General features: G+C 46.7%; 2 protein-coding genes and 1 long non-coding RNA gene across 4 annotated transcripts in view; 2 read left to right on the forward strand and 1 right to left on the reverse strand.

The window, feature by feature from the left end:
* The window catches only part of LOC140390030 (unconventional myosin-VIIa-like), a 172,919-nt gene extending 157,555 nt beyond the window's left edge, over positions 1-15,364 (forward strand). For both annotated transcript variants that reach the window (XM_072474873.1, XM_072474874.1), the window contains exons 24-27: positions 5,635-5,751; positions 7,663-7,746; positions 10,635-10,754; positions 13,736-15,364. In XM_072474873.1, the coding sequence (XP_072330974.1) occupies positions 5,635-5,751; positions 7,663-7,746; positions 10,635-10,754; positions 13,736-13,822 (408 nt within the window). In that variant the 3' untranslated portion in view covers positions 13,823-15,364. The remainder of the gene's footprint in view (positions 1-5,634; positions 5,752-7,662; positions 7,747-10,634; positions 10,755-13,735) is intronic.
* A 1,033-nt stretch (positions 15,365-16,397) lies between these two features.
* On the forward strand, positions 16,398-27,256 carry LOC140390034 (uncharacterized). Its single transcript, XR_011934539.1, has 2 exons — positions 16,398-16,560; positions 26,990-27,256. It is a non-coding gene; the product is annotated as an uncharacterized lncRNA (long non-coding RNA).
* LOC140390033 (LIM and senescent cell antigen-like-containing domain protein 2) overlaps positions 17,125-27,441 on the reverse strand; it is a 217,792-nt gene continuing 207,475 nt past the window's right edge. The window contains exons 8-10 of the mRNA XM_072474877.1: positions 26,217-26,265; positions 24,538-24,613; positions 17,125-23,846 (exon numbers count right to left, since the gene is read on the reverse strand). Of these exons, the coding sequence (XP_072330978.1) occupies positions 23,732-23,846; positions 24,538-24,613; positions 26,217-26,265 (240 nt within the window). The 3' untranslated portion in view covers positions 17,125-23,731. The remainder of the gene's footprint in view (positions 23,847-24,537; positions 24,614-26,216; positions 26,266-27,441) is intronic.

Below are 27,441 nucleotides of genomic sequence, written 5' to 3' on the forward strand. Positions count from 1 at the left end.
CATATAGTCTAGGCAAGGTAAGGATGGCAGATTCCCTTCCTTAAAGGACATTAGTGAACCAGATGGGTTTTTACGACAATTGACAATGTTTTCATGGTCATCACGAGACTTTTAATTCCAGATTGTTTTTAATTCATTTCAAATTTCACCATCTTCAGTGGTGGAATTTGAACCTGGGACCCCAGAGCACTCTGGGTCTCTGGATTACTAGCCCAGTGACAATGCCACTACATCACCGCCTCCCTATTGTTAAGGGTAAATTGAGTCTCACAAATTTTCTTGGGAGTTTTTTGATGAGGTAACCGAGAGGATCAATGAGGGCAATGCAGTTAATGTGGTGTACGTGGACTTGCAAAAGGTATTTGATACTGTGCCACACAAGAGACTTGTGAGAAAAGTTAGAGCTCATGGACTAAAAGTAGCAGCAGTAACAGGAGCAACATGGGAAGGAAATTGGTTGAGTGATGAGAATCAACGAGGATGTGGTGAACTGTTGTTTTTTTTTGGACAGTATCAGTTTATAGTGAGTTCCCCAGGAGCACTGCTCTTCCTTGGCATATATTAATGACTTTGAGGTACTGGTCAGGATTTGCAGATGACACAAAACTTAGAATTATTGTGAGGAGAATGATGTTAAACTTCAAAGCTAGCCATAGATAGTTGTGCAATGGGGAGACAAGTGGAAAGATCCCCCACTGGTTGGAGTCATACCTAGTATAAAGGATTGTGGTTGGTGGAGGTCAATCATCTCAGTCCCAGCTATTGCTGCAGGTGTTCCTCAGGGTAGTGTCATCGGCCAAACCACCTTCAGTTGTTTCATCAATGACATTCCTTCTATCATAAGGCCACCATAAGGGGATATTCGCTAATAATTGCACAATATTCAGCACAATTCATGACTCCTCAGATTCTGAAAAGATCCGTGTCACCAGACCCGGACAATATCCAGGCTTGGACAGATAAGTGGCAAGTAGCATTCATGACAAACAAGTGCCAGGCAATGACCATCTCTCAACAAGAGAGAATCTAGCCATCTCCCTTTGGCATGCAATGGCATTGCCATGACTGATTCCTCCACCATTAACATCTTGGAGGTTACCATTGACCAGAAACTGAACTGCATTAGCCATATAAATATTGTGGCTACAAGAGTAGGTCAGAGGCAGGGAATTCTGCAGCGAGTAACTCCCCTCTTGACTCCCCAAAACCTGTTCACCATTTACTTTTTAAAAAAAGATGTTTTTATTAAGAATTTTTCAACAATATTTTCCACCTTACAAACACACACCCCCGTTACAAAGAAAAGAAAGAGAACTTGCGTGGCAAGACAGGAACATGGCAAGTCAATACGATACAGAACTTTGTACATTGGATTCCTCCCATACATGTCAGTTTCCGGATCATTCATGTGTTTTCTTGCTCAGATGCCCCCCCAAAGAAACCCCCCCTCCCCCCCCCCCCTCCCCTCCCCCTCCCCCCCCCGCCCCCCTCCTGGGTTGCTGCTCCTGCTGTCCGACCTTCATCTAACGCTCTGCGAGATGGTCTAGGAACTGTTGCCACCGCCTGTAGAACCCCTGCGCAGACCCTCTCAAGGCAAACTTTATCCTTTCCAGCTTAATGAACCCTGCCATATCATTTATCCAGGCCTCCACGCTGGGGGGCTTCGCCTCCTTCCACATTAGCAAGATCCTTCGCCGGGCTACTAGGGACGCAAAGGCCAGAATGCCGGCCTCTTTCACCTCCTGCACTCCCGGCTTGTCCACTACTCCAAATAGTGCTAGCCCCCAGTTTGGCTTGACCCGGACTTTCACCACCTTAGATACTGTTCCCGCAATTCCCCTCCAGTGCCGGGCATGACCAAAACATATGGACATGGTTCGCCGGACTTGCTGAGCACCTCCCACATCTGTCCTCCACCCCAAAGAACCTACTCAGCCTCGGCCCCGTCATATGCGCTCTATGAACCACCTTAAATTGTATCAGGCTAAGCCTGGCACACGAGGAAGAGGAATTAACCCTACTTAGGGCATCAGCCCATAGTCCCTCCTCAATCTCCTCCCCCAACTCCTCCTCCCATTTACCCTTCAGCTCCTTTACCAAAGCCTCCCCCTCTTCTTTCATCTCCTGGTATATCGCCGACACTTTGCTCTCCGACCCACACGCCCGAAAACACCCTATCTTGAATCCCGTGCCGGGATAAGCGGAAATTCCCTCACCTGCCGCCTCGCAAACGCCCTCACTTGCATATACCTGAAAGCGCTTCCTGGGGGTAGCCCAAACTTCTCCTCCAGTGCCCCTAAGCTCGCAAACGTCCCGTCAATGAACAGGTCCCCCATTCTTCTAATCCCTGCCCGATGCCAGCTCTGAAACCCCCCGTCCATTCTTCCTGGGACAAACCGATGGTTGTCTCTGATCGGGGACCACACCGAGGCTCCCGTCGCACCCCTGTGTCGTCTCCACTGCCACCAGATCTTTAGCGTTGCCGCCACCACCTTGTCAGCGAGAGCGGCAGCGGTGCCGTCACCAGCGCCCCCAGGCTTGTTCCTTTGCAGGACGCCATCTCCAACCTCTTCCACGCCGCCCCCTCTCCCTCCATCACCCACTTACGAATCATTGCCACATTGGTTGCCCAATAGTAACCACCCAAATTCGGCAGCGCCAACCCTCCTCTATCTCTGCTACGCTCCAGGAACCCCCTCCTTACCCTCGGGGTCTTGCTCGCCCACATAAATCCCATGATGCTCCTGCTTACCCTCTTAAAGAAGGCCTTGGTAATCACAATTGGGAGGCATTGGAATACAAAAAAAAACCTCGGGAGGACCACCATTTTAACCGACTGTACCCTACCCGCCAGCGAGAGTGGCAACATGTCCTACCTTTTAAAATCCTCCTCCATCTGTCCCACCAGCCGCGTCAAATTAAGTTTGTGCAGTACCCCCCAGCTCCTAGCTACCTGAATCCCGAAGTATCGAAAGCTCCTTTCCGCCCTCCTCAACGGTAGGTCGTCTATCCCTCTTCCCTGGTCCCCCGGCTGGATCTGCCTATTTCCCTCGCTGCCATCCTCTTACGGAGCTGATGTGCCAGCATCCGACTCGCCTTCTCCCCATATTCATATATCGCCCCCTGTGCCTTCCTCCACTGTGCCTCTGCCTTCCCTGTGGTCAACAGGTCGAACTCCGTCTGGAGATTTTGTCTCTCCCTGAGTAGTCCCTCATCTGGAGCCTCTGCATAGCTCCTGTCCACCCTTAGAATCTCCCCCACTAACCTCTCCCTTTCCCTGCCCTCTCTCTTCACCCTATGAGCCCTGATGGAGATTAACTCTCCCCTGACCACCGCCTTCAGTGCCTCCCATACTACTCCCACCTGCACCTCCCCATTGTCGTTGGCCTCCAGATACCTTTCGATACACCCCCCTGTTCACCATTTACAAGGCAATCAGGAGTATGTTAGAATACTATCCAATTGCCTGAATGAGTGCAGCTCCAAAAACATTCGAGAAGCTTGACATCATCCAGAACAAAGCCCACCCACCATCTTTAAGAATTTACCCCCTTCATCACCGATGAACAGTGACAACAGGGTATACCACCTGCAAAATGCACTGCGGCTCCTTGGAAAAGCACCTTCCAAACCCATGACCTCTATTACTTAGAAGGACAAGAGCAGCAGATACATGGAAACACTACCACTTGGAAGTTCCCTTCCAAGCCACTCACCATCCTGACGTGGAAATATATCACCGTCACTGTGGCTGGGTCAAAATTCTGGAAATCCCTCCCTACCAGCACTGTAGGTGTACCTACACCAAGTGGACTGCAGCTGTTCAAGAAGGCATCTCACCACCACCTTCTCGAGGGTAATTAAGAATGGGCAACAAATGCTGGCCTAGCCATTGACATCAACAGCCCATGAATGAATTTTTAAAACGGAGGATATGTGCAGAAATCATTGCAGGAAGTGGGGCATATTGAGAGGGTAGTTTATTAATAAAAGCATACAGGTTCCAGAATGCGCTGCCTTAGAGTGTGGTGGAGGCAGACTCTGTCACGAAAAAAGATTCGGATCATTATCTGATGAGGAAAAACCTACAGGCCAAGGGGAAAAGATGGGAGTGAGACTAAGTGAATTGCTCTTGCAGAGATCTGGCACAGACATGGGACTCCATGCTGTAACTATTCTATCATTCTGTGATTCAAGATTCAATGTATAGAGAAAACTAACTCATAGAAAAGTTCTTTATTTAACTTATGGAGGAAAGTTTTCAAGTTATTCCAACATATACACTGAATTCTGTTCATTCAATCGTTAAGTAAGTTGTTAATTTAAAGCTTCTCTTAGTCTGACCTGATTTTCATTTGAGTTACTTACCCAAGAGAGGGTCATCATGTAGAGGCATCTAACACATTCTAGTGAAGCGGAGTACAGTGACAGGGGCTTTTTTTTTTTGAGCTTCTGTTTGCATTAATATTAAGCTGGTAAAGGTACATTCCAGATGATTAGAGACATGAGATCCACTTGCAGGATTGATTAGAGAACCTGAACTCGAGGAGAATATCCTGTTTCAACATCCTGGGGGTTACCATTGACCAGAAACTGAACTGAATGAGACTTTTTCTGTGGCTACAAGAGCAGGTCAGAGGTTGGGAATTCTGTGGCGAGTAACTCACTTCCTCACACCCCAAAGTCCGTCCGCCATCTACAAGGCACAAGTCAGAAGTGCGATGGAATACTCTCCACTTACCTGGATGAGTACAGCCCCAACAACACCCGAGAAGCTCGACACCGTCCAAGACAAAGCAGCCAGCTTGATTGGCACCTCTTCCACCACCTTAAGACACCCTCCACCATTTTTTTTTCTTCTTTGTTTCTTAAATTTAGAGTATCCAATTATTTTGTTCCAAATAAGGGGCAATTTAGCGTGGCCAATCAACCAAACCTGCACACCTTTGGGTTGTGGGGGTGAAACCCAAGCAGACACGGGAAAAATGTGCAAACTCCACATGGACAGTGACCCAGGGCCGGGATTTGAACCTGGGACCTCAGTGCCATAGGCAGCAGTCCTAACCACTGTGCCATCATGCTGCCCGGAATCCCTCCACCATTGATGCACAGTGGTAGCAGTGTATACCATCTACAAGATGAACTGCAGAAACTCACCAAGGCTCCTTCAAAAGCACCTTCCAATCTGGTGACCTGTACCACCTAGAAGGACAAGGGCAGCAGATATCTGGGAACCCCACCACCTGGAAGTTTCATTCCAAGCCACTCACCATCCTGACTTGGAAATATATCACCGTACATTCACTGTCGCTGGGTCAAAATCCTGCAACTCCCTCCCTAACAGCACTCTATCTGTACATACACCCAGCGGTTCAAGAAAGTAGTTCACCACCACCTTCTCCAGGGCAATTATGGAAGGGCAATCAGTGATGGCCTAGCCAGTGATACCCAGATCCCATGAATGAACAAATAAGGAAAATTCCAAAGTTCAGAAATGCAGCACGGTTGTGTCAACATGTGGTGCAAAGGTAAATCTCTGTCTATCCTGGAGCTCGAGGGCATTGCAGATTGAAAACAGCTCTAGAGGTCATTGCATGTGAGGTTAACCACCTCCTTATTGGATTTCTTTTGCAGTCTATTGTGGCAGTCTGTAACAGGCATGCAGGGAAGACCCCCGATGAAGTCAAGCTGGCGTTCCTCAAATTGCTGTACCGCTGGGCAACATTTGGATCCGCATTTTTTGAAGTGAAGGTACAGTGCTGCTATGGAATGATCTGTAGCCATGGATTTCAATGCACCATGCCAGTGCCACGGAGTCCATGAGTGCCCGATCTGTGTTTATTAACGATTCCTTTATCCCAGAGTAGGTTTGGATTGAATGGAATGAGGGCAAAACACAGTCGGTGACCTAATTTTCAGGCCTTTGATATTTAACCGTGCCGACATGGCTAGGCCGGAATAAGAGATAATAAACTAGGAAGAGCAGGAAACCCTTGACCTGAACGCCACAAAGGGAATTTGTCTGTTTGTCTGGGAGTGCTGCACCCTCTCTCAACATCTGCTCACTTGTTTCAAAGTGTGGAAAGGCCACTCATGACTCTGTAAAACTACCATCAGGCTCGATTGATGTTATGGAATTCCGATTCATGTTCAATTTCTCGGCTAAACCCAGCAGCATTGAGATGGGCAGGCCAGGATCGCTGCATTTGAGCTGCTCGGCCATCCGTAAGAGTTCAAATTCTCCCCTGTATTCGGTTAGTCAATGTTATTGGGGTTTGTGTTTGCCCTACCTGCAGCTAAAGGTGTGGAGACGGCCCTGAAACCGAGCCAGTGACCTTGGCAGTGGTCTCCCAGTTTGACCTCATATCCTCGATCTGGTGCTCTGCCAAATCTCTGCCGAATTTTAACGGTGCAACTTCACCACTGGAATGTGGGTGTAAAGGATCCTATTTTGAAGAGGAGGAGTGACATAATTCACCTGCTATCCTGGGGCACCCTGAGGTTGGGACGTGCTATAGAAATACTAAATTACTCTGAATACTTTAGACATTTATATGTTTGGTTTTGCCGCTGCCTAAACTGGCACCATGGTGAAAACTTTGCCTTTCCAGTTGCATGTAGAAATGAGGGACTAAATCATGTGGTAAAAGTGAACAGTGAGTTCAACCCTGGACTCACTTCCTTCACCTCATTCTGAAAGTGTTGGTGGTTTTTACCGGACCACTAACTGACACTTTTGTGAAGTATCAGAATGTTCTGCTTCACACTCCACACATGCACATTCAAAACAACAACAACACAGAAGCAGTAAAATCTTGAACATAAGGACTAGGAGCAGGATGAGGCAATTCGGCCCCTCGAGCCCATTCCACCACTCATCACGATCTTGATCTCCTCTCAGCCTCAACTCTACCTTCCTCCATAATCCTTAACCCATTACTAATTAAAAATCTGTCTATCTCCTCAAATGTACTCAATGGCCCATCATCCCCCACACTCTGGGGTAGTGAATTCCACAGATTCATGACCCTTTAAGAGAAGTAATTTCTCCTCAACTCTGTTTAAAATCTGCTACCCCCTTATCCTAAACCTATGACCTCTCGTTCTAGATTGCCCCACAAGAGAAGCACCTGTTCTCCATCTACTTTTTCAATCCCCTTTATCATCTTAAATACCTCAATTAGCTCTCATTCCTGTAATCTCCAGAGAGTATAGGCCTAAACTGCTGAATCTTTCATGATAAGACAAACCCCTCATTTCTGGAGTCAATCTAATGAATCTCCTCTGAACTTCCTCCAATGCAACTACATCCTCAATTAAGAGGATCAAAACTACACAGTACTCCAAGTCCGGTCTCACCAATGCCTTGTACAGTTGCTGCAACACTGCCCTACTATTATACTCTATCCCTTTAGCTATCAATGCCAAAATTCCATTTGCCTTCCTTATTAATTGCTGTACCTGCATATTGTTTTTTTATGATTCATAACGAGGACACCCAGATTCCTCTGCACTGAAACACTCTGTATGTATTGTGACTGTATTCACTGATTCTCTGTAACTGTACTGTGGAGCATGGATGTTAAATTAGTCCTCAGTACAACAGGCTGACACTAATTTGGCTTTTCAAGATGCTAATAAATCATCCTTTCTCCATTCTAGCAAACATCTGAGCCCAATTTTCCAGATATTGTGCGGATCGCCATCAACAAACAAGGAGTAACGGTGATAAACCCGCGGACTAAGGTAAAGAACCCAGCTGCTTATAAACACCGAGAATCCAAGACTTGTGTTCTGTAATTGAGGAACCAGGAATTCGGAGGGACTCGGAGGCCTTTATATAACTCTCTTCATGAACTCAGCACATTCCTAAGACAACTACATAATTTTGAAATAAGTCCCCGTTTCTTTGTAGGAAATCAGGACAAATAATTTGCACATAGTGAATTCCCATGTTTCAAGAAAATATCCTGAACTAACTCTCATCTCATCTAGGAGCATCAGTGGAAGTTTGCAATTGTGCTCTTTCCAAGAGCTGATGCAGACTCGATGGGCTGAATGGCCTCCTTCTGCACTGTAAATTCTATGACTCTGTAAATTCTATTCTATGACTCTGTGGCGCAGGACTAGCTAGGGTTCCCATTCATGTTTGAGTATGTACCAGTGTAGGAATGGACTCCAAAATGGCTCTCCCATAAGTTGTAGAATTCACGTATTTGGTTTTTACACATCCCATATTCCTTCTCGCCAGCAATTTCACACTTTTGTACCAACTTTGAAGTTTGCGTGGGAGAGCATTAATTGCGGTGTGTGCATGCGTATCGAATGTGAGTTGAAGCCTCAATTTCTGATGCCCTGTGTTTCTACACGGATCATTGTCGGCTTGTATTAAAAAGTGTTGAAGTGTGTGGTGGGGGAGGGGGGAATGGGGATTCAGTGTGGAGTACAGTGTGTGTGTGGGGTGGGGGGAGCGGAATGGGGGTTCAGTGTGGTGGGTGTCACACACATGTACTCGCAGCTTGTTGTGACAGGGGATCCCCCCTCGGTGCCAGGCGCCTCCTGGGGTCAGATGGTAAACTGATACCTTCCCTGCGACTCGCAGAGCTGTAACCATGTAATTTCACTGCAAAACGATTAGCTCCACATCAGGACTGTGTCCGCACTCCTGCCCAGCTGCTGCTTTCTGCATCTCTTGAGGTTTGGGACTGAACGGGAACTTGGTCCCATCGCAGAGCTGTTCAAAACAGATGAGAGGGAAGTGAAAGTGCCGGGAAGAGAGAGGGGAAAGTAAGGCAGCGATGGGTAAGATTGCGATGGGTAAGATCCTTCAGTCTGGAGACAGTTGAGCAATTGGGGTTCTGGGTGTTCTTTGTGAGTGATGTCCTGGTGATCACAACCCTGATCTCCCTAAGTGAACAGGATCCACTGGAACTGATCACTTAACCCCTCTTCTCCCCCCCCCCCCCCCCCCCCCCCCCCCCCACTTAATACTTAAAATTCTACATGGGCTTTAATATTTTCATAATGGTGCCATCAGAGTGTTCCTGTTTGCTACTTCACTCAAACTGTTTTGACTCTTTTGATTCGCGAAGGCTTTGTATTTTACTAAAATAGCAAAACCACTGAACGATCAGACAGAGAAATGCGATGGAATGAGTGAAGTGTTTGTCACACAATGGAGTGTATTATTTCTCTGTATGCTGGGAATAAGAGCGGTCCCAGTACTGACCCTCGGGGAAAGCCACTTCTAACTTTCCTGAGTCAAGCTGAATAATCCTGCTCTTTGTTTCCTGTCTGTCAACCAACTTTTACTCCATGTTGATAAGTTTCCACTTGTGATGTTATAAAATTCATTGATATGGGGTGGAAATTTCCCATATTTCTTCAGACTGTCAGGCTCTGATTGAAACCGGGCATATAGTTCTCCAGTTGCACAGCCAAGTTTTTAGTCCAGATTTTCTGGTACTCTGAGGTGAAAAAAAAAATCAGTGGGTAGTGCCAGCAGGGCTGTCCGTGCTTGGGCATCTCCCCGTACACACCCCTCCGATCCCGGAACTATACTTACCTTGTCATGGTTCGTCACCGGTAAGGGATGGGGAAAATCGGGACACGAGACCTTGCTGATGCCGAATGTGATCGTGAAATCGCCCCCATTGTCTGTACCGTTGTCTTTTTAGTTTTTATCTTTTTCTTATTCATTCATGAGGCTGGGTTGACATTTATTGCCCATCCCTAATTGCCCTTGAACTGAGTTGCTTGATGGGCCATTTCAGAGGGCAGTTAAGAGTCAACCGCACTGCTGTGCTTCTGGAGTCACATGAAGGCCAGACCAGGTGATGGCCGACTTACTTCCCTAAAGGACATTAGTGAACCAGATGGGTTTTTACGGCAATCAACACAGGTTTCATGGACATCATTAGACTTTCAGTTCCAGAGTTCCATTGAATTCAAATTTCAAAATCTGCCGTGGTGGGGTTCTAACCCTGGTCCCCAGACCCTAGTCTCAGCACAGTTAAAGTTACTAAATACAAGGTGCTGTTTGTTATGAAGAGACATTGGATTGCATGGCATCATTAGTGAATGGCTGTGCCGCAGAGATGTGACTGTAAATGAGGGTGTATGTTAGAGAATGGATTCTGTCAATAACGAATGAATGGTGATGATTTGGACTTCATAAACCATGGAATAGTTCCCATTAAGAACGTAGGAACAGAAGGAATAGGAGAAGGAGTATGCCATTCAGTCCCCCCAAGCCTGCTCTGTCATTCAATAAAATCATGGCCGATCTTCAATCTCAACGCCACTTCCCACCTGCTCCCTATATCCTTTGATTCTCTCAGATTCCCTAAAGGCTCTCCCAGCCTTTTAATGTATTCGACAATGGAGTTGCCACAACCCTACGGGGTAGAGAATTCCAAAGATTTGCAACCCCCTGAGTGAAGGAATTTCTCCTCCCCTTAGTCCTAAAGAATTAACCCCTTACCCTGCAGCCCCACGTTTTAAATTCCCCAACAGGATTTGCATCTTCTAGAACGACTAGCGACAGCTAAGGTCCCCGCTTCTTGTGTTGGTCAAGCTCTGGGTCCACGAATTGCTACTCAGGTTCTTGACATTTCTCTGCCCTCTCCTTACAGGTGGCTTTAGTGACGCATCCATACAACAAAATTTCCAATTGGTGCAGTGGCAGTACATACTTCCACATGTCAGTCGGCAACCTGGTCCGAGGAGGAAAGATTCTCTGTGAGACTTCACTGGTAAGGATGGTCAGCGATCGGGATGGCAATGGTGAAGTCAAACCGGGTAGTATCCTGACACGCGGGAGACCGTCAAGTAGATTAATGAATATGGTTTATTAAAGTCATAACTATATACAGAGAGTGAGATAAAAGCTACATGTTCCAAGACACCAAACCCCTAACCAACTGGGAAACCCATGCACGCACTAAGGGGTCACACGGTCCGGCCCAACTGGCCGAACGAGTCACGAGACCCTCTGAGAACACACCGCCTTAAATGGACACGCTACCACATCCCTCCCCGTTTAAGTTCCTGATTGCCATATTTCAATAAAAATGCAACTATTTCCAATAATACACAACAAATGGATCTCAAAACAGTCTCTTCTAAGGTAAGTCAACCTGGGGACTTCTTGATCCTTTGAGAGCGACGCAATTCACTAATGGGTGCTTCAGCAGTAGTGCTAACTCCTATTTGATGCGTTGCGAAGGTGTATCCATGCAGGTAGTTTCCTCTCTTCCCCCGGAACATTTCTGAGTTCTTCCCAATACCACCTCTGGGGCGCGATTCTCCACTCCCATGCCGGTTGGGAGAATCGCCTGGGCTGTCAAAATTTCCGGGGACGCCAGTCCGACGCCCTCCCGCGATTCTCCCAAGCGGCGGCAACGGCCCGGTTGAGTTTCGCAGGCCGGAGAATCACCGGAGACACCGAAAATGGCGATTCTCCGGCACCTTCGCTATTCTGAGGCCCGGATAGGCCGAGCGGCCAGGCCAAATCGTCGGGTTCCCCCCGGCGCGTCCACACCTGGTCGCTGCAGTCGTGAACGGTGTGTGAACGCTGGGGGGGGGCGGCCTGCGGGGGGGCGAGGGGGGATCCTGCACCGGGGGGTACATCAGATGTGGGGTGGTCCGCGCGCGATCGGTGCCCACCGATCGTCGGGCCGTCCTCTCTGAAGGAGGACCTCCTTCCTTCCGCGGCCCCACAAGACCCGTCCGCCATCTTCTTGTGGGGCGGACTTAGAGAGGATGGCTACCACGCATGTGCGGGTTGGCGCCGGCCAACCCGCGCATGAGCGGATGACGCCCGTTATGCGGCGCCGCTTTTACGCGGGCGACAAGGCCTGGCGCGTGTAGATGACGCGGCCCCGATCCTGGCCCATTGTCAGGGCCTGAATCGGTCGGGACCGGGGCCGTTTCGCGCCGTCGTGAACCTCGACGCCGTCCACTTCGGCACGGGAGTGGAGAATCCCGCCCCTGGTGCTTCCCGAGTAGTGTGTGGAAGGGTGCCAGCTTTATCAAAAGATTAGGAGTCTGCCTTAATAAGTTCACCCTTACAAAAAGAAGGATTTCAATTCTGACGTATACGGGGGGCCGGTGCTTCCTTAGTCACTTTAATCTTCTACTCCATAGGGTACAGCCCTTTGGTGTCTACCCTGAATCCTAAGTGCGTCATTTTTTTAACTTTTCAGTCTGATTCTGGCCTTCAATGTTCTTTGAGATTTGCTTGATGCTCCTCCTCGGATGCTCCTGTAATCAGTACATCATCTGGATAGGGTTTTTTTTAATGGCCTCCTGTGGGTTCGGCCAATTCTAGTATTTCCCCTTAATGTGCCCCCTCCTATTGCAGGCATAACATGTCGCTTTGACAAAGGGTCATCTGGAGTCAAAACGTTAGCTCTTTTCTCTCCCTACAGATGCTGCCAGAGATTTTCCAGCATTTTCTCTTTGGTTTCAGATTCCAGCACCCACAGTAATTTGCTTTTATAACATGTAGCTCCCCTGAGTTTACATCTCTCCTGGGGATGATTCCCCCACACTGTATATCTCTGCGCTCTCTTTTGCTCCGAGCCTCTTTACTCATTACTTTCTGCTCCTGCATCTTTGGCGCCATGACTGCCAGAAGCTTTCTGCCAAACCTGGTGGACCCCACCTACTTGCACACTCTGCAACTCCATTGTCAAACCCCTCCCTTTTGGTACTTTCCATAGCCTGGGCAACCTCTGATGCCTTCTTTAAGGTAATCTCTGCCTCTGCTAACAATTTATTTTGTATGGCCTGTGTCATTAACACCGCAGACCACCCTGTCCCTCAACATGTTGCTGAATACAGACCCAAACTCGCATTGTTCAGCCGTTTACGTTTGGTGCGCCATGAACGGCGCAATAGTCTCCCCTAAGGCCCTTGTCATCGACAGAAATAGTATTGTTGCGTTATTATCGAGGGCCTTGGGTGATAATGAACCTTGAATGCAGAACAAGACCAGTAGCGCGGGTGCAAGTCCCATACCGGCCTCACCGAACAGGTGCCGGAATGTGGCAACTAGGGGCTTTTCCTAGTAACTTCATTGAAGCCTACTTGTGACAATAAGTGATTATCATTATTATTGTTATTATTATTATTAATTCCACAAGCTCCTCAAATGTTTTGGATTTTGGAGTCGGGGCATCTGGGGAAGTCTGACTCCTAATCCGGTTACATGTGGGAGCCTGGTAGGCCATTAATAGGATTACCCGTGGCTTTTATCTCTCCCTCCACCCCCCTTCATTGGCACTGGAAAAAGAGCACATATTGCTCCGTGTTAGGGTCGAATGGTTCGAGTTTGCCAAAAAGGGGCATTTTGACACTCTCGGGCTGCTAAAAGAAGTTGCTTCAAAGGAAAGGCTTTCACATGAGGTCTGCTCTTCCGATTTCTGTAGCAGTAGGAAGACACTCCTGTTGATCCTAATCGCCAATGTAGTATCCTGACAGGCAGGTGATCACAAAGTTGATTAACGAATGACGGTTTGTTAAAGTAGTAACTAAATGCAGAGAGTGAGATAAAAGGCTACCATGTTCCAAGATTCCAAACCCCTAATTAACTGGGAAACCCGTGCTCGTCCCCCACGGTTTGCGTACTCTGGTCCAATTGGCCGATCGGGTCACAATACCCTCCGGGAACGCATCCTCTTAAAGGGGCATGTTACCACAATTCTTTAACCATTTGCTTATTTGATTAAAGGGTTACAAAATGGATGACCTTCTGACATCATACGTGAGTGCATATTTAGCTACTGCAAAGCAGAAAACAGCTCGATACAATGCCTGATGGGGCCAACGTTAAAGGATTTGGACTGCCAACTGTGGTGTGAGATTCTTACAACTCTCTCCCCCCCCCCACCCCCCCCCCCCCCCCCCCCCCACCGCACCCCAACTTCCTCTTTTCCCACATCTCTCCAAACCCTCTCTCCCTCTTTCGACACTCACGTCTAATTTCTCTCTCTCCAATTTTTACTGAGTCATCACTTCATGGTTGGGACTTGTTTCGATGAAGCTGTTAATGGTCAGAGCGGGTCTGTGCCATGGACCAGTGCCTTTTTTAGCAGTGGATAATTATTAGTAGCTTTTTTTTTAAACCGTGCCTTCTGAAGACCCTTCTGTGCTTCCCCCTCCAGGAGCTTGTTGGAGCTGATCGTAATGTTTAATAGGTATACATTTTGAAAAAAATTTAGAGTATCCAATTACTTTTTTTTTCCAATTAAGGGGCAATTTTAGTGTGGTCAATCCACCTACCCTGCACATCCTTTTTGGGTTGTGGGGGTGAGACCCACGCAGACACTGGGAGAGTGTGCCAACTCCACACGGTCAGTGACCCAGGGCTGGGATCGAACCTGAGACCTTGGCGCCGTGAGGCAGCAGTGCTAACCAATGCACCACCGTGCTGCCCATTTAATAGGTATACATAAGGGAGATAGTGTCATAATGGTAATGTCACTGGATTAGTAATTAATAACCTGGGGACATGGGTTCAAATCCCACCACGGCAGCGAGGAGAATTTAAATTCCATTAGTAAATCTGGAATTGTAAAGCTGGCATAATGAAAAAAACCCGCCTGATTCATTACTGATCCTTGGGGAAGGAAGTCTGCCAACTTTACCTGGTCTGGCCCACAGGAAATGTGATGACTCTTAACTGCCCTTTGAAATGGGTGGGCAAGCCACCCAGTTCAATGGCAATTAGAGATGGGCAACAAATGCTGGCCTGGCCAGCGACACCTACATCCCATGAAAGAATAAAAAAATTAAATACTGTCTGAATTCATTTACCATGCAACCCACTCCCTTAAATGTACACATGGATTACTGAGAGGGAATAGACAGAAGGAAGTGCACTTTCGACAGTGCCTTTTTTTAAGCGTCATGAAACATCCCAGGAACATTTGGTATCTTCATAACACGGCTGGTTCCCTGTTTCGTGGCGTCTCTAGTCAACCTGAAACTTCTGACCTGTGATGCGGATCTCGGTCTCATCATCTCCCCAGAATGTAGAATCCACCCAGTGACATTCGATCTCAGGGTTGCCAACTTTGTTTTGGTACAATGCTGGAGGTTTTACCACATGAACTCCTGCCTCAGACAGCTCCCTCCCCTCGCCCAAACAATTGGGTACTGACTGTAAAACTATTTGAATGATTCTATATTTAGGGATGGTGAGTCACCGTACCACATCTTTATTCTGTCTTTCGGTCCCCATTCACCGGGCCTGTGTGTTTTGTCAAATCTTGTGCCTTTAATCATATGGAGCACAGCGAGGAGTTTGAATTCCTCTGTGCTTGTCTTCAATAAAGTTGTTAACTCATTCATTTAAAAACACTTGTGATTTTATTTGGTGAACAGGAATTTGATGTGATCATGTACGCTGAAAGATTAGCACATGGAAGCTTTTCAAGCAGCAAATTCCCACATCAGATCAGCTGTGTGTTTCTTTAGTCTCTGACAGACATTATCAGGGTCCAGGACGCTGCATACTTAGCAATAAATGAAATTCAATATTAACAGTATCTCTGCTTTTCTTACTGGATGAATAGGGTAGCACATTGCTGTATGGGTCTGGTGAATGTGTTGGTTCATAAGTTCATAATATATAGGGGCAGAGTTAGGCCATTTGGCCCATTGAGTCTGCCCCGCCATTCTATCATATGATATCTATGATATGTTCCTACAGACCAAGAGCTAGATTGCAAAATCACCCAGAACATCTCCTCCCTACAACACATGACCTAGGTGTAGAAGTTGGCAATTTAGCCTCCCGAGCCTAAACACCCTCAATGTGATCATGGCTGATCCCATCCTGGCCTCAACTCCACTGTCCTGCCCGTTCTCCATAACCCTTCAACCCATTACCAATTTAAAAACCTGTCTAACTCCTCCATAAATTTACTCAACGTCCCTGCATCCACCGCATGCTGGGGTAGCGAATTCCTCAGATTAAGTGATATGGATCTGAGCTCGGAAGATCAAAGTAACGATGGTCTGGGTGATGGGGTGAGTAACGGTGGTCTGGGTGATGGGAGTGAGAGTCACAATGGTTTGGGTGATGGGGGGTTGAGTAACAATGGTCGGATGAGTAACGATGGTCTGGATGAGTAATGATGGTTTGGGTGATGAGGTTGAGCAACGTTGGTCTGGGAGATTGGGGGATGAGAATAATGGTGGTTTAGGTGATGGGAGGTGAGCAATGATGGTCTGGGAGATGGGAGTGAGTAATGATGGTCTAATGATTGCCTGGGTGAGTCACAATGGTCTGGGTGATTGGGGGTGAGTAATGATGGTCTGGGTGATGGGGAGGTGGGTAGTGATGGTCTGGGTGATGGGGAGGTGGGTAGTGATGGTCTGGGTGATGACGGATGAGTGATGATGGTCTGGGTCAGTAACGATGATCTGGGTGTTGACAGGCGAAGGTTGTCAATTGAAATGTATGAAATTTTGAGGGTGTTTGACAGAGCAGATACTGGGAGTATCTTTCCCCTGACTGGCGAGTCCAGCGCAAGTGATCATAGTCTCAGGGTAAGGCAGCAGTCATTTAAGATTGACAAGTCAAGAATTAATTTTTATTCCGTGTTATAAATGTTTGGAATTCTTTATCCCAGACCGCTTTCGATCCTCAGTCATTAAGTATATTCAAGCCAGAGATTCATTTTTAGACACTAAGATAATTAAGGATACAGGGATAGTGCTGGAATGTGGAGTTGTGGTACAATATCAGCCATGATGCTATTGAATACAGGGCAGACTAGAGAGCTGACTGAACTACTTATACTCCCATTCCTCCCAAGTGCCTGCTGGAAATCAAAGATCCAGGCGCACAATGGGTGTTCTATCAAAATCACAATATCCGATTGGGAGAATCTATAGAAATGGTTCCCAGCAATAAAGTTATAGCAGCCAAAATATCTTGAGCAAGGAGGGTCGGAAAGACCCAACTATATAACAGCAGCCCTGAGTGACGGTGTGGACACGGGGTAATGTGTTAGATACTAAGATTACAGAGTGGGAGCCTGGGTTCCAGTAGTCCCATCCCACCGTTGATTTCAGAGCAGTTGGAAAAAAAACCTACCAAGTGAGCCAGAACATCTGCAACTGTTGTATCCTTTATTGAGGTTGTTTAAACAGCTTACAATATTAACTTTATGCTGCTATCAATTATAATCAGTAATATATGCTGTGGAAACAAAAGCTCCCATTGCTAAATTCAGCTTTAACAAGGGAACCGCACAAGTTACAACACTGGAGCTAATGCTTGATATTCTGGGGTTGTCTCTGCCCCTTGACATCTCTCTGATGGATGAAGGCCGAGCGAAGATTGGCTGGTACCTATTATGTAAGGGAAGGTGTAATCATTTCCACTTTGAACAACAGTGCGGTGCTCTTAACTAACATTTGCACTCTGACCTTCTTCGGAGGCAGCACGTTGCTGATCACAGACTGGTCATTTGGACAGGAACCTGTAAGATTCACTTATTTCTCCCTTCGCTATTTTGGATCACTGGCCTGCTCTCATGAAGGCCCAAGGTTCTCGACCCCCAGCCAAGTGTCACTCTTCTACAGCAGGACGGTGGGGGCATCACTCATCCAGGTCTTAGGCATCATTCACACACATATTCACTTAAACAGGATCCACCAGGGTCACCAAAACCAATTGTAAGGTCAGCTGAGATCAGCTAGCTCCAACATATCTCGGGACTCAAAATTAAGTTCCATTCTGCAGTCTGGATGAGCAGGCAGAAAATTGACTCGGAGTACTATGCACAGTTTTGGTCGATAGATAATACAAAGGACGTGGAAGAGTTGTGGAGAAGGAGAAACTAAAGATACACATGATTGTTACTAGTGCAAGAGGATGCACTGATCAGGAGAAAGAGCCTGTGGCTCTTCTCTTTGGAATAGGCCGACAGGTGACCTGATGGAGGTCTTTAAAATTATGAGGTGGGTTGGTATGACGAGGGACAATACTTTAACTACGTGTCACACCAAAACCCGAGGACCAGAAATATAAAATAGTCACTAATAAATCCAATGGGGAATTGAAGAGGAATTTCTTGAGCAATAAAGGAATTTTGAGTCCCGAGATATGTTGGAGCTAGCTGATCTCAGCTGACCTTACAATTGGTTTTGGTGAACCTGGGGATTGGGGGGAGGTGGAGATTGGGGAAGGGTGTATGGGGAGGCGGGGAGGGAGGGATTTGGGGGCACCTGGGTGGCTGGGCTCTGGGCAGGGTAATATCCTGGCACGTGATGGCAGCTGGGTACGCTGGCACTACCACTGGCAGTGTCACCGTGGCTGACAGTGCTGGTGTCTGGGTGACATTTTGCCCATGACGGGGATTGGGCCTGGGGGTGCCCTGCTCTTATTAGTTGGGGAGTGGGGGGGTTAGCTTGATGACCCCCCCATTATAGAAAACACCTGGCTAACATGGTCCACACAGGACTCCATTTCATTTTCATTGAATCACACTCATTAATGCAATCAAAGACTAGTTGGATAACTCGATTAGAGAGCTAGGAACATGCTGGATATGCTGCAATAAGAGTGAGATGATGTAGGTTGGGAGGAGGCCCATGTGGAGCATAAACCCTGGCAGGTTCCAGTAGAATCAAAGGATCTGTCATTCTGCTGTTATATTGTGTATAAAGCTGTGTGTGACACCCTTAATCAACACTTTTAACTGTTCCCACTGCAACCCATGATAGATAATTCATTTTTTAACCCTGCCCACCCCATTATTTCACCCTCCTGTTATGTAGTTCAAAACCCATGGCCTGAACGTTTCACTTCCCACCATTCAAAGAGTCAGGGGGAACACATCCCCACCGACTCCGGGTGCCTGCAGCCCTGTCAAGCTACAATGAGAATTAATTTGCTGCAGGTGGGACCTCTGTCCCTCAGGAGGCAGTCCCACCTTAAGAGAGCGGCCAGCCAATCAGAATGGCCTCTCCGTCCCTGTGACAACAAGAGCTGTAATTAAGCCAGGCTTTGGTGAAATTACAATTGGAGTACATTTTTGGTCCCCTTTCTTAAAGAAGAATACACTTGCCTGAGAAGAATTTTGGTAGTTCCTGAGATGCAAAGGTAGACCTGTCAGGAGCGTTTGAGGAAATTGGGCCTCTACTCTCTGGATTTTAGAATAAATCTCTGATAGAGTTTGAGAGGGTTGATACTGGGAGGCTGTTTTCTCCTGGCTGGAGAGTCTAGCTAGTGCCTGCTTCTGGGAAGGCGATATGGGGTGGATAGATTCCTCCTTTTGCTGCCATCAACTGAGAGTACAACCAGGAATGCTGGCAATACACAGCTGATCAGTCAACATCTGGAAAAAATGTTTTGTTGTGGAGCCATCCTCAGATGCCAATAATGTTAGGAGCTTTGTCGAGGTGGCTATGGGTGAGAAAGACCCACCCTCACCACAATCAAGTGGGTGAGGGAAGAAACAGAGGGCACATCAGCCTATCTTCCAAGCTGGTACCTTGACTCCTATCCTGATAGTTAACTGGGCCAGAAGGGCCAAGATTCCACCTCCTTCCGTTGACTTGGTTGATATCAACTACATTGGTTTTAGAGGTTTGCCTCTGGACTAAGATGAGGACAACTGTGGACTCCTGTTCCTGATCACGGTCTAGTGTCTCCCGGCTGGAAAGACATGTGGGTGGATGTCAGATGGGAGTGGGTTAGGCCCTCACTGCGGTGCCTCCTGCAGTTAAATAACTAGTTGACATTTGTTGGGAATCACAGGAGGGTGGCAAGGTCGTGGGAAGTGGGCGGCACCATGGAGCTGCGAGTGAGTCAGCATTATTGGGCAGAGGGGAGAGAGTTGGAAGGAAACGGTGTGATATCTGCCTTGGTGCTCTGAATATCTGCTTCTGTTCCGTGATCCTGTCGGTGTCCTCTGCCACCCCTGAACAAGGGACACGCGGTGTCTGCTGGCAAACTTGATTTTGGCAATGGTGGGGGACCCACAGTGGCTAGAGTGGGAACTGGTAAATAGAATGGTTACATCGCAGGAGGAGGCCATTCGGTTCATCCAGTCTGTGCTGGCCCTGTGCGGGAGCAACTCAGCAGTTTCCACTGCCCTGGCCTTTCATTCAAAGCTCTCTGCAGCTGCTTTCTCTCCAGGTGATAATCCAATTCCATTTTGAAAGCACCAGCTGAATCTGCCTCCACCGCACTGGCAGGCAGCCCATTCCACATCCTAACCATTCGCTGTTCAAAGATGTTTTGCCTCATGTCACCTTTGGTTCTTTTGCCAATCACAGTAAATGGGTGTCCCCTGGGTCCTTCCACCAATGGGAACACTTTCTCTCTATCTACTCTATCCAGACCTCTCACCATTTTGAACACCTCGATCAACCCCCTCTTCTCCGAGGAGAACGCGCCCAGTTTCTCCAATCGATCCACCAATTGAAGTCGCTCATTCCTGGAACCATTCATGTCAATCTTTTTGCACCCCCTTCTTTAATGCTTTCGCAACTTTGGCGTCTGGAGTTCACGTTTATAAGTTTGTTTCTTATGATTTAATTCTTCTTAATTTTAAAAGGAATTGGGGGGAAAGTGTTTGAGTGGAAGTTTCGGTTTTAATCTGAAGAAACTGGTTGAAAACCAGTGTTGATTCATTGGTTTTATTTTAAAAGGCTGCAAATCTCACCAGTATGCTACGAGGGCCTGTGCCTTGAATGCATCTCAATCAAGCAAAGGATGCAAGGTTGAGCTCAATTGGCGATTCAGCCCGTGACTGATTATCCAACTGGCTGACAGAACTGTTTACATCTGTAACTCTATAAGGTTCAGCACTCTATACGAAGGAGCACACTGCTCATATACTGGCAGTGCCCAATCAGCTATCCCTTGCCTTTAATCAGAATTCCATGCAGTGTGTGAGTGGCGGTGACACTTATCGAGCTAAATCTCCCATTTCAGAGTCCGGGGAATGACCCTTCACCCATAACACATACCCTGGCAGCTGTCATCGAACATTACAGATTTCACAGCGCAGTCACTTAAATTGATTATGGCTACTGATTTGTATGAGGGTGACCATTCGTACTGGGTTCAAAGGGTCCCACTTTTTGCACTCTGGCAATTCCCCAAGTTAGGAACAGGGTGGGTAAAGCTTCCGACAATCCCTCCCAGCTCAGGTTAGTAGAAAAGTGAGGCTCCCTCGGCTGTTCGGCTAAGTGCTCCAAAGTGAGTATATGAAATGCACAGCTCCGTCTACATTGTCTGACTTGGTCGGCCAGCTCAGAGGCAGCATGGATTAGATGCAGAGTAAAGCATCCCATTAAGCATTTCTAGGTCAGCTATCATACACATTATATATCAGAGTTAATATCCTCTGCATTTAGTCCCACCATAAAGCTTCCAAAATGTTCCTTTCCTGGTTCCCCTACACCCACTTATCACTGAAATTAAAATATGTTGTTAATCACAATCAATGAAATAAAACAAAGCTAAATATTGCCAATAGTGGAAAACAAATAAAGACAGAACCTTTCACTATGACAAAGATGTTACATAAATGTAAGTTCTTGTCCGTGGGTTCTCTGCGGAGATAGAGTGCGTGGTCAGTGGAGAGAGAGAGAGGTCGGATTAAGGGAGGGAGAGAAAGAGAGAGATTGGGTTATGGGAGAGAAAGAGAGAGAGGTCGGATTAAAGAGGAGAGGGTCGAGTTAAGAGGGAGAGAGAGCGGTTGGGTTATGGGGAAGAAAGAGAGAGGTTGAGTTACGGGGGGAGGGGGAGGTCGGGCTATGGGGCAGGAGATAGGTTGGGTTAATGGAGAGAGAGAGAGAAAGGTCGGGTTTGGGGAGAGGGAGGTCGAGCATGGAGGGGGTCAGGTTATGGAGGGGGAGGGATGTCGGGTTATGAGGGTGAGGGAGATCGGGTTATGGGGCGAGGGATGTCGGGTTATGGAGGGGTCAGGTTATGGAGGGGGAGGAATGTCGGGTTATGCGGGCGAGGGAGGCCGGGTTATGGGGGCGAGGGAGGTCGGGTGAGGGCGAGGGAGATCGGGTTACGGGGCGAGGGAGATCGGGTTATGGGGCGAGGAAGATCGGGTTATGAGGGCGAGGGAGATCGGTTATCGGGTATATATAAATGATTTGGAGGAAAATGTAACTGGTCTGATTAGTAAGTTTGCAGACGACACAAAGGTTGGTGGAATTGTGGATAGCGATGAGGACTGTCAGAGGATATAGCAGGATTTAGATCGTATGGAGACTTGGGCGGAGAGATAGCAGATGGAGATTAATCCGGACAAACGTGAGGTGATGCATTTTGGAAGGTCTAATACAGGTAGGGAATATACAGTGAATGGTAGAACCCTCAAGAGTATTGACAGTCAGAGAGATCTCAGTGTACAGGTCCACAGGTCACTGAAAGGGGCAACACAGGTGGAGAAGGTAGTCAAGAAGGCATACGGCATGCTTGCCTTCATTGGCCAGGGCATTGAGTATAAGAATTGGCAAGTCATGTTGCAGCTGGAACCTTGGTTAGGCCACACTTGGAGTAATAGTGTTCAATTCTGGTCGCCACACTACCAAAAGGATGTGGAGGCTTTAGAGAGGGTGCAGAAGAGATTTACCAGGATGTTGCCTGGTATGGAGGGCATTAGCTATGAGGAGCGGTTGAATAAACTCGGTTTGTTCTCACTGGAACGACAGAGGTTGGGGGGCGACCTGATAGAGGTCTACAAAATTATGAGGGGCCTAGACAGAGTGGATATTCAGAGGCTTTTCCCCAGGGTAGAGGGGTCAATTACTAGGGGGCATAGGTTTAAGGTGCGAAGGGCAAGGTTTAGAGGAGATGTATGAGGCAAGTTTTTTTACACAGAGGGTAGTGGGTGCCTGGAACTTGCAGCCGGAGGAGGTGGTGGAAGCAGAGACGATAGTGACATTTAAGGGGCATCGGGTTATGGGGGCGAGGGAAGTCGGGTTATGGGGGCGAGGGAGGTTGAGGTAAGTGGGAGGGACGTTGGATTATGGGGGAAGCGAGATAGGTTGAGTTAAGGGGGAGAGAGAGGTTGGGTTAAGAGGGGTGAGAGAAGTCAAGATAAGGAGAGGGAGAGGTCTGGTTATAGGGGACAGGGAGCGGTTGAGTTAAGAGGGAGATAGATAGGTTGGGTTAAGGTGGTGAGAGAGAGGTCGAGTTAAAAGGGAGAGAGAGAAGGGTCAGTTATGGGGTGGGAGAGGTTGGTGAGAGAGGTTGGGCTAGAGGGGAGAGAGATCGGGTTATGGGGAGAGAGAGGTCGGGTTATGGGGAGCGAGAGAGGTTGCTTTATGGGAGGAAACGGAGGTCAGGTTATCCGTTCAGATCAGACGGAAACTCTAAATTTATCACGTGTTCTGGGACTACCATTACAAAGAGTGTGGGCAGAATTAAATTTTGATCCTTACAGACCGGGGTACGAATTTTCCAAAAAATCTGGAATAGACTCTGATATGGATTCTATCATTAGGAAGGCAATGTTGAAACAGTTAATCAACACTATTCCCCACAAAATACCACATGTACATACAAACTATATATATATGAAATAGGATTATAATGATTATAAGGTGTTGGTTCCGGCAAAAATCCACATCTGTCTCCCACATTAATCATTGCTTTGCAGAGTGTAAAATAGCCAAGCATAGAGTGCAGAGGAACCAGGGAAAATCGACTGGAGCAGGGACACCAGTGAGCTGCTCTGCCTCACTTCCGAGCACTCTTCTCCGACATTTTCTTCAGTCGCTTCTTCAGTTCCAAAGGGAACCTCTCGTAGCATCTCTTACAAACAGGCTTCATCTCAAACTCCACAAATTTATTCCTGTACCAAAAAGACACAAGGAGAGCTTCAGTTGCGAAAGCCTGACTATCGAGAGCAGAGCACTGCTCAATTCGAACAGAGATACCAGCTCAGACCCCTGTAGTTCCAGGGATGAGGGGGATTTTGGATCCAAGATTAGGTTGGAGAAGCTGGCCTCATTCTTCTGGAAACAAAGGAGATTTGACAAGGCCTACAAGATTATGACAGGTGCAGATAAGGTAGACAAAGAGAAGTTGTTCTCATTGCCTGATGGTGCAAGGACTGGGGGCAACACTGATTTAAGGTTTGGGGCAAGAGATCCAGGGAATGTGAGGAAGAACATTTTGACACAGTGAGTGGCAATGAGCTGGAACCCAGCTGCCTATGAGGAAGGTGGAAACAGAGGATTGAGGATTTCAAAAGGACATTGAATGGACACTTGAGGGAAGTAAACTTGCAGTGATACGAGGAGAGATGGGAGAATGGGACTGACTGGATTACTCTAAAGATAGCCAGTCTGGACACAGTTGGCCTCCATAATGACGCATGACCCCACAAGCCTTGTTGGTCTGGTGTAATCAGGTCGCTCGGAGTGGAGAGAATGAAAGTGAAATTACTCGTGTAGAGAGTGTAGTGAAGAGGAATCTCTCCCGCTCAGTGAAAGGAACTGGAAGTCTACACACCATTGATCATGATGCAGCCAGATACTTACTTCAGGGTGAGCTTGGTGTTGCAGGTTGAGCAGGCAAAGCATTGAACGCACCAGGTCTTGTTCAGAGCCGAGACCACTTGAACATAAAATGGATATTGTTACCTTCACCGTTCAAGTCACCCACTGCAACTTCCCACACCGCGTGCAGTACCATTGTCTCCCACCCATTCTCTGTAGTTATGAGGAGAACGAGACCTGGCCTTCCCTATCACAGCCTGAATTCAAGCAATTTTGCATCATTTTTGGTTTTTTTAAGTAATTATTCAATCTTGGTATATAGGCATCACTACCTCTCTCGCTCTCTCTATCTAACCTATTGAATCTTTTAATCATTTGCTGCCTTTCTCCTGATGCTCAATGTTTGATACAGCGTAGGGCTTTGGAACATGAATAGGAATCGGCCATTCAGGCCTTCAAGCCTGTTCTGAGGAACTAAGGCCAACTAAGGAAATTTGGCATGTCAGCTACGACTCTCATCCACTTCTACAGATGCACCATAGAAAGCATTCTTTCTGGTTGTATCACAGCTTGGTATGGATCCTGCTCTGCCCAAGACCGCAGGAAACTACAAAAGGTCGTGAATGTAGCCCAGTCCATCACGCAAACCAGCCTCCCATCCATTGACTGTGTCTATAATTCCCGCTGCCTCGGAAAGGCAGCCAGCATAATTAAGGACCCCACGCACCCGGACATACTCTCTTCCACCTTCTTCCATCAGGAGAAAGATACAAAAGTTTGAGGTCACGTACCAACCGACTCAAGAACAGCTTCTTCACTACTACAGGAAGGGATGATTACAGTCCGTTGATGACTATGGTTGATCATGTATAGGAATTGTCCACTAGCTTTTGCTGATTTGTCTCCATGAACTTTTAAATCTCTCTGCTGCTCCACAGTCCCTAGCTTCTCGCCATAACCTGATCTATCTCCAGTCCACATTGAACTTCCCCATGCATTTTACCTCTCAATGTCCCTTTCAAACATTCTGCTCCCATCCACATTGTTAATGTGCAATATAACTTGGTGATATCAGCACATCTCGATATGCACTTGACCAATTCAACGGGCAGGGAAGAGTCAACTCGGTGTGAGGCTGGAATCGCCATCCTAAAAATTCAGGCCATGGGTTCAAATCCCACCATGGCAGCTGGTGAAATTTAAATTCAATTAATAAATCTGGAATTATTTGTTACTGTTGTAAATTGTAAAAAGCCTGAAAATTTGGAATGAAAATACTTCAAAGAAATCTGGAATTATAAAGCTAGTCTCAGTAATGGTGACCATGGCAATTATCAACGATTGTTGTAAAACCCATCTGGTTCACAAATGTCCTTTAGAGAAGGAAATCTGCCAGCCTTACCTGGTCTGGCCCACATGAGACTCCAGCCACAGAGCAATGTGGTTGACTCTTAACTGCTCTCTGAAATAGCCGAGTGAGACACTCAGTTCAAGGGCAATTAGGGATGGAAAACAAATGCTGAGCTGGTCAGCAACATCCACATCCCATGTAAGGATATAAACAAACAAAGCAGGGAATGGGAACAGTTAAGGACAGGAACTGCAATCACAGTAAAATGATTACATGGTTAACATTAAACAGAGAGAGCATGTTCAACTGGATTATTATCAATTTGTGTCAACATATGGATCAACTGGACAATTCACAGAGGTGCACTTACCATCTCCCTCAATCACATGGTTACAGTGATAGCACACATCTCCAAACAGCTGCAAAAATAAAACAGACAGCAGATGAGAATCCTAGAAATGTATATGGCTCTGGGGATTGTTCAGTGTTAAAAGCATCAGCTCAATCAGCAACACATATTCCGGTGAGTAATCTTACAGAACAAAAGTGAGATATTACACCATTGCACTGAGTAACATTACCATGAGTAACATTACACCAAGTAACATTACACTGAGTAACATTACACTGAGTAACATTACACTGAGTAACATTATAGTGATTAATATTACAATGAGTAATATTACACTGAGTAACATTACAGTGAGTAACATTACAGTAATAATAGTGAGTAATATTGCATGGGTTATTACATAGAATAACATTACAGTGAGTAATAATAGTGAGTAATAGTGCATTGAGTAACATTAGTGATTAATATTACAATGAGTAATATTGCATTGAGTAACATTACAGTGAGTGATATTGCAGTGTGAATAACAATGTCAGTATTGGAGAAATGCGAACATAATAAAAATCTAAGAAATCAAATTTAATATATTTCATTTCCAATTAATGTAGGTGACCCCAAAATCTCAGGAAATTTTGAGTTAAGCTTGTCCTGCCTAGTTTCTTGGGTATGAATGGGACAGGGCTGAGAAACATCAATTTTCACTTTAAACGCAATTAACAAACTAAAATTCTAACATGTAGTGATAATGTAGTTAATGGTTTCTATCTGTAACATATCATTATTTGATGCAGATGCAAATTCTTCAGTTTTGGAATTCTTCAACTTATTGTTGGACATTGAAACAATTGCGTGATTCTACACCAGAAAATGTAACGAGACTTTGGAGAGTTACAAATATACAATCACTGGCCTATAGCCTACATTCTGTCTGTGGGAATTGAGATCCAAATCATTTTCTTTTCAATTCTGCCAAGTTTCTTTACATTAGTTCAAAACCTCCACCTGTGTGTTATGTTATCTGGGCTACATCCTCCTTTAATAAACATTTCACATCCAAAGATGGCGCCATTTTAATTTTTTGCTTCTAGTGTCAGATCTTTAGCTTTGTTAGATTATTTACTGAAGGGACCGGGGCACAGTGATTAGCACTACTGCCTCACGTGCAGAGGATCGGGGTCACTGTCCGTGTGGAGTTTGCACATTCTCCCTGTGCCTGCTTGTGTCTCACCCTGTGCAGGGTAGA

The sequence above is a fragment of the Scyliorhinus torazame genome, chromosome 14, assembly GCF_047496885.1.
Source record: "Scyliorhinus torazame isolate Kashiwa2021f chromosome 14, sScyTor2.1, whole genome shotgun sequence".
Lineage (NCBI taxonomy): Eukaryota > Metazoa > Chordata > Chondrichthyes > Carcharhiniformes > Scyliorhinidae > Scyliorhinus > Scyliorhinus torazame.